This window comes from Cinclus cinclus, chromosome 6 (genome assembly GCF_963662255.1).
Source record: "Cinclus cinclus chromosome 6, bCinCin1.1, whole genome shotgun sequence".
Taxonomy (NCBI): Eukaryota; Metazoa; Chordata; class Aves; order Passeriformes; family Cinclidae; genus Cinclus; species Cinclus cinclus.
In genome coordinates, this window is record NC_085051.1 from 11,395,538 (window position 1) to 11,414,543 (window position 19,006).

At 41.0% G+C, this 19,006-nt stretch overlaps 2 protein-coding genes across 7 annotated transcripts in view; both read right to left on the bottom strand.

Annotated features, from left to right (window-relative positions):
* ZNF143 (zinc finger protein 143) overlaps positions 1-13,547 on the bottom strand; it is a 37,476-nt gene extending 23,929 nt beyond the window's left edge. For 3 of the 6 annotated variants that reach the window (XM_062494184.1, XM_062494187.1, XM_062494182.1), the window contains exons 1-3: positions 13,482-13,547; positions 1,296-1,426; positions 392-484 (exon numbers count right to left, since the gene is read on the bottom strand). In XM_062494184.1, the coding sequence (XP_062350168.1) occupies positions 392-484; positions 1,296-1,419 (217 nt within the window). In that variant the 5' untranslated portion in view covers positions 1,420-1,426; positions 13,482-13,547. Of the gene's footprint in view, positions 1-391; positions 485-1,295; positions 1,427-5,227; positions 5,534-13,481 lie in introns of all 6 variants that reach the window. The other 3 variants (XM_062494185.1, XM_062494186.1, XM_062494183.1) reach the window with 2 other exon arrangements.
* An 854-nt stretch (positions 13,548-14,401) lies between these two features.
* Positions 14,402-19,006, bottom strand: part of IPO7 (importin 7) — a 35,465-nt gene continuing 30,860 nt past the window's right edge. Inside the window, exon 25 of the mRNA XM_062494321.1 lies at positions 14,402-18,115. Within this exon, the coding sequence (XP_062350305.1) occupies positions 18,018-18,115 (98 nt within the window). The 3' untranslated portion in view covers positions 14,402-18,017. The remainder of the gene's footprint in view (positions 18,116-19,006) is intronic.

Below are 19,006 nucleotides of genomic sequence, written 5' to 3' on the forward strand. Positions count from 1 at the left end.
CTATACAGAGCTTTTAAAATTCTGGGGTTAAAAAAAACAGAAAAAGTCTGCTGTCCTATCTGCTTGGCAAAATGTTATAATGATATATATATATACACACACAATATCACAATATGTAATTTGAGAGATATATGTATATATGAATGTTAAAATGATATGGGTTTGAACCATAAAGATCTCTTCACTTTTGTTTATCTTATGTTCCAAATTTCATTTCTGCATCTTACTAGTAGCAAAAATAAACATTTATTTTATAGTATCACCAAAATTTCCAACTGGAACTGGAACTTGGGAAACACTGTACAGATTTTGCCTGACTTTACAATCCAAAGAGAGGGTTAGAAAGGGGAATACCACTTGAACAGCCATCAGCTTGCAGTTCTCTGCCTACCTTTAGAGTTGTGCTGTATGTAAGCAGTGGAACCATCAGCCAGGGTAACTGCTTGCAAACTTACACCTTCCATGTTTTCCAAGTTGTCACCATCTAGCAGGGAAAAAAGTTCACCTTCACTATAACCAGCATGGAATCCTAGCAATCTCAGCTTAAAGACCCCCATAAATTATTACATCCCCTCAAAGCATATTGGTTTGACATATAATAATAAGAGCAAGTAGTTCTTACTTGATTTCTGGTTTCTGAGCCTGGGACACGAACTACATACATTACATGTACACAGTCATACATTCAAGATTTTGCTCAGTAAACATGACAGATAAATGTTATTTTCCTTAACTAAAAAAATACGATGTTACTGAATAAATAACTACAGAGCTGAGGTTTTAGGAGAACTATGAACTATATCATCAGCACCAACAATGAAATAATGACACACATGCTTGTATTGATAATTTTGTTTTGTACAACACTACTTGTCATTAATACACATAAAACTATTTAGATTAAAATGCAGATTTCGGAGAGAGTTTGTAATCATGTAAAATCATAACAAAGCTGTCAGGAAGCATCAAGTTTCATCCAATTTCAAGTCATTGATCTTTTTTAAAACACAACTTGCTTAATATATACTTAGATACCAACTGAATTTACCAAGTATAACACAGTACGACTATACAGAGAAAAATGTCAGATTTTATATTTCATATATTTTTGGCACATTTACACTTCTATTATCTTAATTAAAAGATAATTTCCAGCCAGAATTAAGTTAGTGAATTTAATCAATCATGGTTAACTGTTTTCTGTTGGATTTCTAGTTCAGAATACACGACATGAATTTTAGCGTTTTATCTGAGTTTCAAAAAGAAAAGACATAATAATGTAGAGGTATTTTAACCTGAAGGTTCACCTTGCACAGCTACAGCTTCTGTTAGACACAGAGTCACGTGCTGGGCCTCCATTCCTCCTCCAGAAAATTCTGTCATTCCCTGAGAGTCTCGATTTATCTGAGCTAATAACATTGTCTACCTAGAAAGAAAGTATTCAAAAAACCAAAAAAATTAAAATGCAGAACCAGTACTACATAATCCCAGTTTAATGTGATTTTTATACAACTGCTACAAATATTTTCTGTTATGTTTTGCATAAAACAGATGCAAAAAATGATTGATTTATCTGAAAAATACTTTGAAGGAATAAAAGTTATCTGAAACAGGTATTACTACCTAAGGACTAAGGATTTCAGGTGGCAGTTATTAATATAAAGTGCATCAACCCCATTTAAATTTCAGTTAAACATAAATGATTTAACCAATGTACAAAGACTAAAGGTGGTAATGAGAGTACAGGTAACGATACCCATTTGTCCCCAGAATTGAAATAAAGCTGCCCATAGTCACCCATTACAACATCGGGGCTTTATCTGTATAAACCAAAGATTTCTCCAGTGCCAGTAAGAGGTTTAAAAAACAATGACACACTGCAAAAGTAACTGAACAATTCAACGATCTCCCTAGATTTTCCAGAAAGGTTTCTAGTTAAACAAAAAAACCCCCAGCCAAAACAAAACAATCTGTCCTTTAAAATAATGAAGTATCCCATGATAAAATTTGTTAATTAGACAAAAGGACAGCGATCAGGGAGTGACTGCTCTATCTCACAGAATCAGACAGAGCCACCCCTTTGCATACTCACATTTTTACCCAGACATCACATCCCCCAGCTTTTAATCTCCTAGAGTGGTTCTATGACCTGCTGGTTTATATATCATGGCTGAGAAGAAAAATCTAGGGGGTTTAATTTATTTATTATTACCTTAATAAATATATTTAACTATTTTTACCCCTACAGTCCAGAGATCTGCTCTTGAATAAGCAATTCATCAACAGCCTCAAAGACCACTGAGAAAATTGTACTTCTCTCAAAACTAAGGAATAAGGAGCACAAAATCAGACCATGTAGGTACTCCAGTGTGCCTACAGTATTTAAAAAGGTTGCCACGTTAATTTATTAGTTGAAAATTACATGCAAGCAGTATTTTTCAAATACATGCAAGTGTACATGGTGAGCCAGACTTTTTCCTAGAGCTGCAGGCTAAGTTTCTTATTTCCAGTTAATGGAACAGATATAGTTAATAAAGGAAGTGGAAACCAAGGGTACCTCTGGGAAAGTTTTAAGCCTCCTGCTTTTTTCATATGTTACATTGAAAATAATACAAAAACCCCAAAATATTACTAATGATCAGTGCATAATTCTGTAAGAGATATGCCTTCCAAGGTCAATGTCCTCATAATTTCTCTCTGGATCATCAAAGAAATTAAAATACTGCCTTGCAATAAGGAATTTGAACCCTGAACAACCAGCAACAAAAAGATGAAATTAAGACAGAAACCAAACTAGAATTCAAAATGGGTGCCAGGGTACTTTTTTAAGATCCAAGAAAAGATGGGCAATTCTTCCCAACATCCTTTTCAGGAAAAGAAGCTTCTACAGAAAATGAGGCCTCTAAAAGAAATGTAATACATAAGAAAAGGAGAAGCCATCCAGACTAAATTGCATTTCTATAGATGTCTCTGAAGAAAATGAAACAGGAAACTTTGTTTGGATACTGTAATTTAAGAGACAAGGAATTGTATGAGGATATAGGAGATCCTGAGTTCAACTTCTCCCTCTGCCATGTCCATGACTGAGTTTAGAAAAGTAACTTTTCCTACTACTCATTTATCATTCCCCCCATCTCAAAACAGGCAGAAAACCTACTTGAAGGAAGGAAGCAGTTTGCTCACAAACCAAAAAATTCAATCATGATGTATCTACAGGCTCATCCTACACAGGCACAGAAGCAAAGCAGCCCAGCATTCATGTACTAAGCTGAAAATAAGATCAGAAAACTGTTGCAGTTTAAAAAACAAACAAACAAAAAACCTAGCAGCAAAAGGAGTTTTATCCAAACCAGTTTGCAAGGGCTGCTTTTCTGGAGGTGCTGCCAGCTTGTGGTAAGTAAAATTAACTAATTCTGGTATTATTTGCCAGTGGTACTCAGAAGCTGGCTGTTCTCTGACTGTCGACAGAGGTCTGTACTGTCAGCATTTTCTATGCACTCACTTTTCAGGACACCTCATGGAAGCAGGCTGCAAAACAGCTACACCATTTCACTGAGCAGAGAAGAAAGGATTCACAGCCACAGGTGTTGAACTAGAGAGTGAAATGACTCCAGCAGACTGCACCTCAAAGGCCTTTCATTCAGCTCCAGTCTACCTGAGTATTGCCTCTCTCAGACAAAGTAACTTTTAGGATCCCCAGCACCTGTAATATCATCTGCCTTCCTCCAGAAGTCATGGCTCTTCTCCCACCTTTGGGCAGCAGTGAGGGAGCCAGTCCAGGCAGACAGCTGCAGAGTGGAACTAACTGCTTAAGGGGCGAGTAGCTACTGTGGAAGGAAAAGAAATCTAATGCCAGATTAATTCAAAGGTTGCAGGAGCAACAGTATTTAAATTGTTTCACAGTGTTTGCTACTGTAGCATGGCTATCAACTCACAGACTGAAAATGACCTAAAGGGAACTGCTGCACACAGAACAATGTCTATATAGCCTGCCTCTGTTCCAGAGGACCTGGACAATCACACAATCTCACACAAGAACTCAGCAGCAATGCAGTCTGTTTCTCCCAATTCTAGCTCCTTTCAATGGTCACTTCCGACATATCCTTTTCTCAATCCTCTATCCTTCCACTGAGCTCCTTATCCCCAGCTCCATCCCTTCTCCGTGAAGTAGCAATTTTCTTTCTCAGTCTTACCACAATACCGAATTTCCAGGACATGCCTCTTCCCAGATATAATCTCATCGTTCTTGTCAGAACACTATCAAATACTTCCATGCCTACGCCAACTCCTTCCGCAATTAGGCCCCAAGTCTTCTCTTGCTGCTGGTCTGTTCTATGACCCTCTCAGACCCCTGTCTATGCCTTTCCTGCCTCTGTGTCAACAGTTCATGTTCAGACCCACCTTGGAAGTACTTCCCCCACAAAAGGCTGGAGCACTGGGGTCCTCCCAAACACCAGCCCCCAGCTTTCACTCCCTCTGCAGGGACACAGCACCTTTGCTCTGTCACTCTACTGCACAGGGAATAAACCCTCAGCCAAAAGTGGATGTGCTGCTCCCTTCCAGGCTCTCCTCTTTCTCCCCACTGAAGAACACTGACTGGCCAGACAGGGCTGGAAAGATGCAGGGAAGATGTAGAGTTGGCCTGTGCTGCAGAGAAAAGGGTCAATCTAACAGAGACAATGGCACTACAGCATCATTGGAAAGAGCAGTCAAATAGAGGAACAAATTGCCAAGACAGGTATGGACTCTCCATCCTTTGTAGAGGTTCAAAGCAACCTGACACAGCCCTGGGCAACCGAGACTTGCCTTGATCAAGCCTGAACCAGAAAACTCACTAAAGTCCTTCCAACTTCAGCTGCTCTCTGATAATCATTTCAATAACACATACCTTTACAACAGCATCACCTTGCTGTTCATGTATCATCTATCCTGCAAGTCTACTCTCCTAACGTTTTTAAATTTGCTTTGCTTTTTCAAAACTAGGTGGTTTTCATCAAACTCAAAACTCTTCCTTTGCCTCCACTTTAGTCACACTCTTCTGTTTTCTCCTCAGCTTCCATCAAATTTGTCTCCATTTTTTTGATCTGAATCTTACCACCTTCTTTCCCTAATCCACATCATTGCTTTTATCCCTCTGCGTTTACATCAGTAAGCTTTTTTTTCTTTAAATCTCCTATCTGCCTGGAGGTGTCTCAGTAAAAATCTAGGAGAGATTTCCTTTACTCACTTCAAATATTGCAGCTCATTACTTAAAAATCCATTTTTAGGAAAAGCCAGGAACCCTGGGGTGGGGCTGCATAGCAGCAAAATTGACACACGTGGATTCTGATTCTTCTCATGAGCTGTTTTACAGCAAAGACAAGTACAGGCTCAGTCACGAAGCACTCACTGAAGTGAAAACTTGAGACTTGACTTTGTGAACTCTTGCAAATCTTCACACATCATACGCAAGTTGCAACTGTCAATTTTCAAAGGCACATCAATGATGAGATTTGGGTAGACTTTCACAAGGACAGTAACGTATCTTGCATTCCTGAAATGATTAGTCACCAAAACATGTCTGTGGTATCCATGCAGAGAAAATATTACCATTCTTTTAGATGGTTAAAACACTCCTCACAAAAAATCAGCCTGGAACAGAAAATCTCTGAACTGAAAAGAGTGTCTGACCACTGGCAGTCACCCCCCTCTTAACACTGATACCTTATGCAGCCATTCAGTGGGGCACAGAGGTACAAGCTCTTTTTAAAAAAAAAAAAAAACAACAACAAAAAAAAAACAAACAAAAAAAACCAAAACAAAAACCACCACCCCCTATAAACTATCGGAACAGAAAAAAATACTCTCAGGTATACATTGAATTCTGAACACTTGGAAACCAGAGGCATGTGAAGGGGGGGAAAGGATGATTAAAAATAAAAGATTTTTCATGAAGAGTTCATCACGTTACCTGTCTAGAGAGCACCTCCTGTATTTTCCTTCCACTAACACTCAAACAAATAGAATTTTCTGGGTGCAATCACTTGTTTTGAAGAAAAGATTCAATGTTAGAAGAAAGGTTTTCACGTAAACTCAATCTAACAACTGGAAACAAGAGTTTCCACTAAAAACTAAGAATTAAGCAACTGAAAAAACAGCAGGTGGGAATCAGGTAACTGAAAAGCAAGGGAAGAGCTGGCAGAGGACATGGCTGCTCTGGAGCAGAAAGGGGGTTTGGGCCACTTGGGAACTCCAGCAGCTGAGAGGACAGCATGAGACCCCAGTGTGGCTAGAAAAGAGCAGGAATTTGTCATTTAAAGAATAATTGTACCACTGTATTGCTGGACAAAGAAAAAATCCTGCAGTGACAGTATTTTTAAGAAACTCCTTAGAGAGACAAAGATGATGCTTAGAGGATGATTAACGGGAAATGGAATAAAGTTTGTAATAGTAGTCATGGAAGAAAACTTACTGTTCTAAAATACAAACTTAGAATGTGCAAGAAAACTGGGAAAGAACTACAGGAAAATAGCTACTTCAGACATTCAGCAACCTTGTGATTGTTCACTCCCCTCATGCAGACAGCACTGAGAAGTTTGAAATAATATGCATTTATTTCATTTGAAAAGAAACATCACTTTTATTTTTAATACACTTCTAAATGATGTACAAAAACATTGTGATTTTATAAAACTTATAAAAACAGCAAATAAAAAACAGTCAAGAAGGGTAATATATCAAATAATACATAGTCTCACAACAGTGAAACCTTCATTAAGGAATTTAAGAAAACTGTATTCCCACATTTGACAAAGGTGGATCCCAAAATCAATTCAAGTATGTCTGCAGTGTAACATAATTAAGGTTTTTCTGAATTAAATACTGCCTACCTTAGGGACCTTAGCAACTGATATGATTGCAAATATCAGTAATTTGACAAAACTGGTCTGTGTAACAAATGTGTGAAAACTCAAAATTAGTATCTACAATTAACAATCTGGTTAAATACACTTCAATTGATAATTCACATGCATTACAGCCTTCTGAGTCTCAGTGCAAAAAAAAATATAAAGTCTGTCAGACTGGAAAACTGACTATTCCACACAGTTTTTCTCAGACAACCCAAGAGAACTTGTAGCATTTCTTCCCCCACTAATTACATAAATCATTTGTCATCTTTAAGCTCAGAAATAGACACAGGAGAATTAAAACTTTTTACAATTTTACTTCTGCTCTCCTATGTAGCCGCATGATAATATTTTCCAGCATTAAGCAGAAATATGTACCAGGGTCAGAAATTAAACCTAGATCCTGTGGGTGCTTTGATCAAACACTTCAGTAGATGTGGATTTCCTTCTTCATCAACAGCCCTTACCTTTTCCAGGACTTTACTGCACTGAAAACCTGGGGCTTGTGCTGTTGTCAGTCAGACTGACTTTCAGAGAGTAAGTGTAACAACTACTTAATGTTGGGCACTTCTAAATCACTGTGTGCTTTCTCACATAATCTCAGTTTCTTTTATTGCATTTTCTCCAGTCTCTTGTAAAGACAAAATATAATTAAACAGCAATTTCCACCACATTAATCATCCACAGTATAAAATGGAAGCAAGACCGAAATACACACCAAAAACCTCTACGACAGAATCTGGTATCATCAGCTGGAGTCAGGTAATTTAATAGCAAATCACACAATCACTTTCTAATTTCCTATGTGGTAAAGAAGAGTTGTGAATGATAAATCACAGGCCCTAAGTCTGGTCCTGCAGAAAAACCTGACCAAGAGTGAGAGCACTGTAAACTGCACAAGCAGGTCATATAGAAGCAGTCAAACTCAAGCCTCCTTTTTATTCTTTTTACAGTATTCAACCTTTCTGTTCCACTAAAGATATTTCCTAATAATAATACAGTTCAAGACTAATTCACTGCCACAATGTTTGGTGTTTCTTCAGAAATGAAAAATAAATACAAGACCAAATTTATCAGTGCCTTAACCACACATCAGTCTGACTCCAGCATAAGCAGTGGGAACCACATTTAGCCTGACAAAATTACTTTATGTTCCAGCAGTCTTTTTTCCCCCAAAAGTTATTTCCATACAGTTTATATTGCAAATCCCATCTGCAAATTCTGAATGTTAGAAATATTGCCAGATATCAATCCTTGCATTTCATATACACTAAAATTTGGATTAACTGGTACAAATAAAGAATCCTTACTTTAACTAATGAGATTATGTGTATGCGTGTATTTTCCCAGTGTGAGAATGCAAAGGTTGCTATTATTTTCAAAGGTATGGCATTTAAACACAGGGAGATTCAGAAAGCCACCCACCAACACGTAGAGAACACTCAGGCTGATCTCAGATATGACTTCTAACTTCACATATTTCCTGAATATATTAAAGAAGAAATACTGGCTAATGAAAGGAGGCCAGAGTAGTTCCATCAGCATGAGCTTCCAGCAGTGCTGACAGATGCTAAACTCCTGCTGCAGCCCTAGACAAGCATCTCACAGCAAACACCCAGTTCCATGAGCACATCTGCCCTGGGTGCACTGTTTCAGAAGCACACCTTCCTGAGCCAGAGGTTTCAAATAGATTTGGGAGTCTTCCAACAGAGCCAATTCCAAAAATCCTGCATAGAAGCTGATGACAAGCAATTGAGAGCCATGCAGCACTGTTTGCAGAGGTACAGACACCAGGATTCCAAAATTTTTATATTAATGAAGTACAGAAAAGCATATTAATGCAACTGGTCAGTAAGCAACATGCCAATGACTCAGTGATCATTATTGTTATTAGTAATAGTAGTAGTACCCAGCAGCAGCAGTTTGGCTTGAGGAAGGGCCACCCACATAACCTGTCCCAAACACCAAATTCAAGCATGCCTGAAACAGCCCTGCATCATTAGGAGTGCTGGTCTGTGTGCATAGAATGCCCTGCAGACCTTCTGGAAATGCAACTGTGGAACCCACCTACCAAAACAGCCCATCAGGTTCCTCTCAACACAGGTGGTATTTCTTGTTCAAAGTTAGGATATGTTTCTTCTCTCTTGGCCAAATTTCTATTATCAGTGCTCTGGCATACATTCCTTACTAAAGGACCTCAAACCCATCTCCTTATTGCAGACTGACTGATAATAAATTACTTGTGTTTTAATAGTCAAAAAAAGTTTGGGTAACTATTCATAATGTGCACACTCAGAAAAAAGTTGAATGGCAGGTCAGCTGATTTTCTGAAAAACTTAGATCATTATTAACAAAGACGAAAAACCCCCCAACTTAAAGTAATTTTACAGCACGTTTGTGAGATAAAGCATTTCATTCCAAATGGATTTTCACCCTGAAATGTGAAGAGAAACAGATTTAAATCACCTAATAGATAACCAGTGTGTTGATAAAACTACTGGCTTTTGTTTGGCTTCTACCATCAATTGTATATAAAGCTAAAATATGTATGCAGAAGGCATCCAGCCGAGACATGTCACTACTGTGGCTAAATCACTTCTAGAAATGAGCAGTGATGCCTATTTACACCAAAAAATACATAGTTAACTTCCGAAGCACTTGATGAGGCTACTTATCCCTTAAATCATAAAACCTCCAGTTATATGAGTGTGTTAAATAAAACGAGAACATCTGGTGATTAGGTGAATGCTTAAAGGCTAAAAATCTCAAAGAAACTGAGACCTACTATTTCTATTGTTTTACTTTCATGCCAAACAAACTTCTGTCAAGCAATCATGAAAGTCTCTTATTTACATCACCAAAACAAATGAATCTTGGCCATGCCCTTTCAAATCCTGCAAATCCAATGAGACAACCAACAAAAGAGGAATTTTGAGTGGGTTGTTTTGTGTGGCTATGAGTTAATTAGCAATCTGGTAAGTACATTACAGATGTATCAGCATTAGCTGTGACAGTTAATGGCAGTGCTTTAGCACACACTTGTGTTTTCAGGAACTAAAGGGACAGCCTGCAGGATTGCCAGAGCCAGGTCACAAACGGAACTTGAAACACAGCACATCGAAATACATCCTTACAAAACTCTGTGCAGTTCCATATTAGCCATGTATGAGTATACTTAAAATATGAGCAAACCAACCAAGTGGCAAATACAGACCCATCTTCCAATTCTAGAAAAATTGCCATCAGAAATGACAGCCCAAGAGTATTAAGCAGGTAACACAATTTTCTGCTTAAGTGTACGCAGAGGGAAACAGCCTGCAGATAGCAAAATACAGACCGAGGTAACCATTATGTAGTTTTAAGTGTAACTCTGATGTCAACACTGAAAATTGCAAAACCTTCTGGAACCATAAATTCCCTTCAAAACTGAAAATTTAATTTATTTAACAAGTGTTATCTTTGTGGAGCAAAGTACAATCCCACTATACAATTAAAAAACAGCCATGTAGCCCAGAACATTTTAGCAGATGTCACTGGACATTCAATTCACTGGAAGCATTCACTAATTTTAGTCCAGTTTGGTTTTGAGTAGCTGATCAATGATCCCTGCTGCAGAGAGGGAGAGAAACAAAACCATATCCCCTTAAGTAAATACAACTAAGGGCAGATCAAGTTACACTTGGGCACAGGCAAAGCCCCATAAACCCCACTGTGCCGAGATGGGCCACAAGGCTTCCTTCCCCTCCTCCCTAGAAATGGTGTCCATGGGGAGACACCTGGCTCAGCCCCCTCACTCCATGCTCAGAACAAGAGCCAGGCACACCTCAAGTTACAGGAATCTGCCCTTCAGAGCTGAACTCTTGGGATCAAGAAGAGGATCCATCAGTTTGGACCCTAGTGTATCTTAGGGATCCATAAGCTAAGCAGAAACCCTCCTCCCGTCTTTTGGGATCTTTTGTGACATAAGCCACAGGAACAGACTACCCAATTCAGGCTGTCTTTACCAGGTGCACTGATCTCCTTGCACTGAGGAGATAAGAAACCAAGCTCTCCTCAATCAAAACTGAGCAAAGAAGCACTGCTGGTGAGCTGCAGAGATGTAGCAGCCACACAGGAAAAAAAAAGTGGGTGAGTGGAAAGGAAAGGCTGGCTTGGGGTGCTGTGCTTTGTACATACATGTCAGAGGCTGCAGGAATTACAGACGAGATCAAGGGAAGCACAAATCACCGGGATGGCCAAGGAAGCAGGTGAAGTCAGAATGCAGACAGGAAAAAAAAAAAAAAAACTGCAAGAGCACCAAGATGGGTCCCACCATCTTCATGAATATTTGCATCCTGGCCATTGCAAAGTCTGAAGCTGGAAGAATTGTCCTGATTATCTGCGTGTGTAAAAACCCATCCAAATTCAGCCAAGCCCTTTGGAAAACAATTTGCTTCACAGGTGCCTGCTAACGACTTCTCAAAACGTATTAGTGCTTCTCAAAGACTCCACCTATGGCAAGAGTGCGTTAATCCAAAACTCTCCTATGGCAAGACTGTGTTAATCCAAAACTCTCACGCAATAGCAAGGGAAGACCAACATCCCGTGGGGTGAACAGGGCCATCCTGACCAAACTAAAGGCAAGGAACCCTCCTCATCCCTGTGCCCATCCAGAGAGGTGGGTGAGCACCACAGAGACAGCAGCCAGCACTTGGAGCTGGCCACTGCTCAAACTCCTGACAATTCCCTTCTCCTGCACAGTACAGGACACCACAATGTCCACTGAGCTGAAGCAGCATACAACTGGAGACATTCTAAACAAAAAACCTCTAATTTACAGCCTAATTTTGGCAGTCATTACCAGGGACTATTCGTCACTTGAATATAGTCACTTCAATATCGCTGTGCCTCCCTCCTCTGAGAAAAGCATCAAAAGCTACACAAGAATGAAGACAGTGAATTCAGTGTGACTTTTTACCTAAATTACCTTTTCCACTATTTTAACTATTTGCTTTGTTTTAGCCTGTAATATAAGCCAAAATTACTCTTCTTCAGATAAGGTAGTATAAATTAAATACTAATTACGAGAACAGTTTAAATTAATTATTAAATCAATTTGAAATACACTTCCCAAAACTCTTTCAAAATGTTTATTTTTATATCTCATTTAAGCTGCAATCCATTACCAAAGCAATCATCTATTATTTGACCACATATTCCTGAGGTTCCTTCACTGCAGTGATACAGACAAATCGCTTTTGACACAAACACAGCTTGAAAGCTCAAGGCATTAATGCAGAAATACAAAGAAACAAGCTATGAAAACACAGTTACATCGTACTCTGCCATTCTAAAGCAGTAGGACAGGCTATTGATCTACCACGTGTATGTTAAAAAAATGCTAGTTAAAGACAATCTAATTTCATTTTTCAATTATCATCACCTAAAAGCTACAAAAGAAATATCTGGTATACAGTCAGCAAAGGCAGCTGATAGACAACATTTGATGCAGTCTCGATAAAGCAAGAATTGTTTGCTTTGAAGGACTGTAAGGTTGCAGTTTCTATGTCACTGGACTAGAAATAACACTGCTTACAAATACTGGTATCACTCCGCATATGATGGCAAAAGCAATTTTAGGATAGTTCAGAATGAAACCTTAAAAAACTTTAAGACTTAAGAAGAGCTGCTAAACTGCAGTCTTGTTTTAAGAGAAAATTTAAACTAGCACGGAAGTCAAGTAACTTTATCTGGATGAAAAAAAGATCACAAATAAGGCCTAATCAGAAAACAAAATAAAAATATTTGCATTATTGCAGGCCGTTTTTCTAGAGGAGCAGCTTCTCGCTATCCCGTTCTATTGAGAAGTTCTAGAGAAAAAAAAAAAAGGGCAAGAGAAACAGTAAAAAAAAAAAAATTAAAAAGGCGAAAACGCTTTAGCATTTTGGCGAGGTGAGCGAGATGCTGTAAACCAGCTGGATTTCAGGAGGCCGGACAGTGCCAGGGCCGTCTCCCGAGAGAGCGCGGCCGGAGCGCGCCGCAGCCCCGCGGCTCGGGCAGCGGGCTCTGCCCCGGAGCCTGCGCGGGCCCGGCCGGCGCCGCTCTAGTGCCGCTCTGCGCCCGGCAGCGTGGAAACACCGCGTTTGGAAAGACAATAGGGACAAAAAAAACCGTGTGTTTCTCAAAATAGGGAAAGAAAAAAAAATTACAAAAACAATAACAACAACAAAAAAAAAACCAACCCAAACAACGGGGAAAATGCAAAAAATATATAAGCCCCGACGATTTAGGCACGGCGGGCGCGGGGCCCTGAGCGTCCCGGCCCGCGCCCCCCTCACCCCCCAGCCGTGACGCAGCGCCGAGCGGGCCCGGGGGGGCGGCCCGGGGGACCCCCGCGGGCCCGGCGGGCGGGGAGGGGCCGGGCGGGCCCCGCCGAGCGGAGCGGCTTTATCGCCGAGGCTCTGCCGCTCGGGTCGGTGCCGCCCGCGCCCCGCTGCCCCTGCCCGCCTCCCCGAATACCGCCGGCGGGCGCGGCGGGCGCGGCGCGGCGGCCCCGTCCGGAGATGGCGGAGGGAGCATAAGGCACACTGGGTAAAAGCACATTTATATACGAACCTCGCCGAGAAATTTTCCAACAATTCCTCCGTCCGACCACCATGCACCAGGACAGGAAACGGCCGTTCGGCGCCGCCCGCCCGCCCGGCACCGCCCCGCGCCCCGCGGGCGGGGCCCGGCAGCGCCTGCTCCGCCGCTCCCATTGGCCGCTCCGCGCGCGCCGCCGCCGCCGCCGCCCGCCATTGGCCGCCTGCGGGCCGCGCGGCGGTGCCCATTGGCCGCGCGCCCGCCGCCCCGCCCCGCGGCTTCATGGCGTCGCGGCTGTGCCGGGCGCGGGGCCGCCGCCATTTTGTGCAGCGAGCGGCGAGGCGCCCGCGCGCCAGCGGGGAGCGGCGCCATTTCCTGCCCTCCCCCGGCCGGCGCCGCGCGGGTCGGCAGCGCCTGAGGCGGCGGGGACGGGCAGGGACGGGCAGCGGCCGCCGGGCCCCTGAGGAGCGGATCTGGCTCGGCCGGGGCCATCCGCTCTCCCTTGGGCCCCGCGGGGCCGCATGGCCGGGCCGGGGACAGTGAGCGCTGTGCCCTTCCCTTCCCGGCCTCCTGCCGCATTATCTCCGGCTGGCATTCCAGCCCGGCTCTGAGGGAGGAGGACGCCGTACTTAAAGCTCTGCTTGGGAGTGTTTATCTTTTAGGTATGGAAACGTGTAATAAATAGTCGCAACAGTTCCCTGTCTAAAGCAAGCAAAGCGTGTTAAGGTTAACTCCGTAGGTGATTTTTCAGGAAACCCTATTGCGCAGTTGACACGAATTATCCCCATTGATGGGACAGTAAGACCACCTCTGATGCATTTACTGCATCTTCCTGAACATGAGAGATCTAAGAAAATTTCAATTTTCCTTCACAATGATAGTTCAAAATTCTTAACAGTCAAAATACTTAATTCCCAAACAGGCCTAAGGGCCAGCAGTTCTTCTTTCATAATGTATTGTTTCCTAATTGTAAATTTTAAGCCAAGTACAAGCTGCTGCCATCAGTTTGGTTCAAGGTATGGCAGCATTGAAATACCCAAGATAAAATCCTGTTTCTCAGTTGCCAACTCCCCTTGTCTTAAGAGATTATTTATTAACATCTCTGTACAATACTAAAGTCTGTGCTTCTCGATCTGAAGTGTTTTATGTATCCAGCCCCAACAGTTTGCTATAAAAAGCAGAAATACACAAACCAGTGACATGCCATTTAAGATAAAGGGACGTACTGATTGAAAAGTAACGGATAATCAGCAGCAGGCAAGGCTTTTCCAGGTGGCTCATTCTGGGTATGTAGAAGATTCCACAGAGGAAAAAAAAAAAATCAACCCATAAAACTTACCAGGTTTCCATTACTAGGCATAATTAAAATCACCTGCATGTTTATTGGCAGGTAGTCAGTAATCTACCCCACTGCAGACTTGATAGATCTTGCAGTAACAGTCCTAGGCTACAGATTGGAACAGGGCTTTGCTGTATTATGCTGATATGCATGAATAATTCCTTGAAGACAATGATTAAGGAAAAAAAAATAATTAAATGAACCCAGTATGTCAGCATTTTTAAAAACTGCCTATTTTTCTATTTAACCCAGTTGAAGAGAGCTCTGGTTGTTTCTAACATTTGTTTGGAGAAATATTTTGGAGAGGGAAATACAAACCTGAGAGCTGTGCAACTTGAACAGGACTCTACTGTAAGGATAGAGCTACATTCAAAACACCACACTGAAATAAGTGAAGATAAGGATTTGCTTTAGATGTTTATTAATCCAAGGAGATCTTCCATAATAGAAAAAAAACAGAGGCTTTAAATTTCCCAGCTCTTCCTTTAGAGTTGCATTATCCTTGAAAATGGAATGGACAAGTGCAAGCTCTAGAAGGAAGATCAGTTTTTAATTTGACATAAGTGTATCACTGAAATTGATATATTGCATCACAAAATGCGCTATCACCACCAACAACAATGCAAAATTGTTTTGCAATTTATATAAATACATTTCTTGGAGCAAAGGAAAGCAAAGTTCTAGATCCATTCTTAAAAAAGATGCTCCTTGCTAACCAGTCTAGTGACACATAAAAGCACCCTTGAAGTAAGACTGTATTCCTCACACCAAGATAAAATTCTTCCCTTTACTTGTGACTTGAAAAATATAATTGTTCCAGAACTGACAATGGCACTAAAATTGGTGACTTCCCCCTACTTTTTTTGTCATCTGCTTTATACACGAAACCTTCTCACTGCTGCTGTGGTGTCTTCTGCCACAAGGCCCAAAATGGCTCATCTGTCCTCAAAGGTTCTCATATATTTTTAGGATGTATACAAAGGTAAGCAGATACCCAAACAAGCAGATGTTCAGAAATGATTTGTCAAACTGAGTGCTCCCAAGGAATGCACAGAAGGCATGCTGTAAGTACAGTCAGCTTTTTCTACAAAAATAAAACCCTGTCTAGAGATTTCCTGGGGACCTGAGCACACCTGGACGTGCCCATGAGTTTACAGTCACAAAGGCCCAGGTAAGGTCTGCTCTGTGCATCCCCTGAAGATGCACAGGAGCTACCCTGGCTCTCGCACCAGCACCACCGCCAGGATGGATACTCCCATCCAAGGCTTCATTAGTTAGGCTTTTTCACCTCAGGTGCTTTGCATTTCAATCGTCCCTTTGGTACTGGGCTAGGGCTGCGTGTCCCTCCTTGGCCACCCCGTGTGTGGGGAAGCGTTTTCCAGAGTGGAGAGGCTGGAAAACCCCCCCTCCCCTGCTGCCTAGGAAGTGCCAGCACCAGTGGAAGGCAGAGTGTGGGGCTGGGCAGCTTAGCAAGGAAACCCCAAAGCACCACCAAATCCTGCTACTCTGCTGATGCAAAAAAACCACACCACACAGACCAATTTTCTGAAGACTGCATTTTGAGTATCATAATATATATATATGTGCATTTCATTTTTACAGATAAAAACTCAGTTTATTTTTAACCTGTATTTAAATTTTGGAGGCTTACATTAAATTAAGGTAGCTTGTTTAATATCAATTGTAACAGCAGGTGACATTTTTATATAAAAACAGCCTAAAGAAAAAAAAAAAACAAAAAAAAACCCTCAAAAAAAAAAAAGGAAAACAAAAACCAACCCAAACATTTGATTTAAAAGACCTGATACCTATGATCTCAAGGCAAGATCAAACGCCAATGGATTTTGCTTTTAAGAAAGAAAAAGGGGGCATTTAAGCCAACCCATTCACAGCCTCTCCCTGCTGGCTTCTTCATACAGTGGTTTTGATAGTGGTCCCAGAGGGAACTGTATTTTGCCTCTCTAGCTAAAATACTAGTTACTATAGCAACTTTGAAGGAAGAAAATTGTGGCTTCAAAACTGAAAGATTGGCAAAACTTCAAATACACTGTCTGGATGAGGCAGACAACAGCACACACCAATGCTGCAAGTGCAGAAAGAGGGGGAATGAAATGCAGGAGTAGTGCACCTGCACTACCATGAGCTGGAAAAAGGATATTTTGCACAACTGGGGGGGGGGGGGGGGGGGGGGAGGAATTGCATTTATATACTGTAGCCCAGATCAGCCAATGACATTGTTGTTTTCAATAGACTGCATATGTAGATGTTTCACCCATACACTTCAACTGACCTTAAGAACTTCACATCTCCTTTACCTGCTTTAGAGAGGGTAACTTTTCTTTGTGCTTACAGTACACATTTGTTCAATTTTCTAGCTTGTACAGTGAGACCTTTAAAAAAAACAAAGGACACGGAGGGCGTTGCCATTTCTTCTTTAGCAGCAATGAAATATCACTAACCCCTTTTTACATGTCCGAATTCAAGTCACAACCAGAGGTGACTGCACCACAAAGTCACCAGGTACAAAACTGCTAGTTCATTTTAAATTAATTACTTGAAATTATTTTCCCCGATACATCCCTTATTTTTTTATTTTTATAAACAGCAAACATTTTGCTATTTTTGTACATAGGCTAGCAGGCTTGTTTCAATATGAAAGTGCTAATTCATTTACAGATTTATCAGTTATGTAGTGCTACATTAAGTGTCCAATATTCTACATATGAACAATCTTGATAAATGGAAATGATTAAGATTAAGTAAGGCTATCTGATTACCTTATCTTATTTACATTAAAAGAACAGACACCCAGTAGTAGGGATAAAAGGGAAATAAACTGGGCAAATACTTATACTGCCACAGGTGTAAAAATTAAGTCTGCCTTCTAGCTTGTACTGTAAATGAGATTTTAAATAGTCCTGCAGCCCATGACTAGTTTATTTTCCTCAGAAAAAGAAAAGCTGCCTTCATGACATCCCCTCTTGATTTCCAATCTCCAAAGTGTGTCATTTGAAGCTTTAAATTCAGATTCTTCCTATCTTCAAAAAAACCTCTGGTTTGCTTTCCAGTATCAGGTCGTATAATCAGGTCCCACTTCTGGGGCTTTTGTCCAATCTATTCATAAATTAGTTTAGAGTGAGTTGTAGATAACATGAACCAGTTCTGGAACCACTATTGGGAGGAACACAAGCTCTTCACTACAATCACACAGTAGCAGGAAAAGTGATAATTCAATTCATTCCTGGGGCAGGGCCTCCAAAATTAAATGAAGTTGGCACAACTGGAGCATTGAATTTGTATCCTCCATGCTTTTCAATCATTTTGGATTCTAAAACAAACAAACAAAAAAAAGAAGTTTTAGTGTATGTGTAGGGGGGAAGACAGACCAAGATTCTATGACTGACCACTTTGAGTCTCTCAGAGATACAAGTTTAACCTGGGACTACCCAACAAAGGAATCAGCACGCCCAAGTGGAAAAGTGCCAGGCCCCAGAGAACAGATGGACTGACCATCTACTTATTTTAACTTCTAATATTGTTATCACCACTCTTACAGGAATTTGTACTTTAGAAATCCCACACTTCAGCTTTTGGACATGACTGTAGTTTAGAAACAGGGCCTGAATAACTACTGCACTTACAAACTTGGTAACAGGCACGCAGTTCTTTCTGGTTAACACCAACAGGCTTTCCAGTCAAATCAGTAAGAAGAGCACACGTTTTCGGTGTTCTATCTCAATTCAACAATATAAGCAGAAACTGCTACTGAAGCACCAGAAAAAGCCTTTTTACACGTGCTGCTACCCAAGCAGGTAATTTGGACTTTAGGTTACTGGACCACAAAACATAATTCTGAGAGAAAACTACCAAGTTGATCACTTTCCAATTTCAATTAAACCTTAAGATCTTTAGACATCTGAGGTCCACATAACCATCACTATAACTGCGATAGTTAAGAGTCTGGTTTTACCAGCCTTCAAACACTGCTGTAGGACAAGGTTTTATGGTACAACATGTTTTTACAAGCTCTAATAAATGGACAACTGAAAATCAGGCTGGTAATTTAGGCTGGTCCTTTACTACAGTCTAGATCGTGCAGAAAGAAAGTGGTTTGTATTATTCCCAGGCCAAGATAGCAACCCTTATTAATGTCTTATGTTGGTCTTAAGAGCTTTCTCCTAAATGAAAACAGTTGCAATCTGTCTGGGAATACAGGACA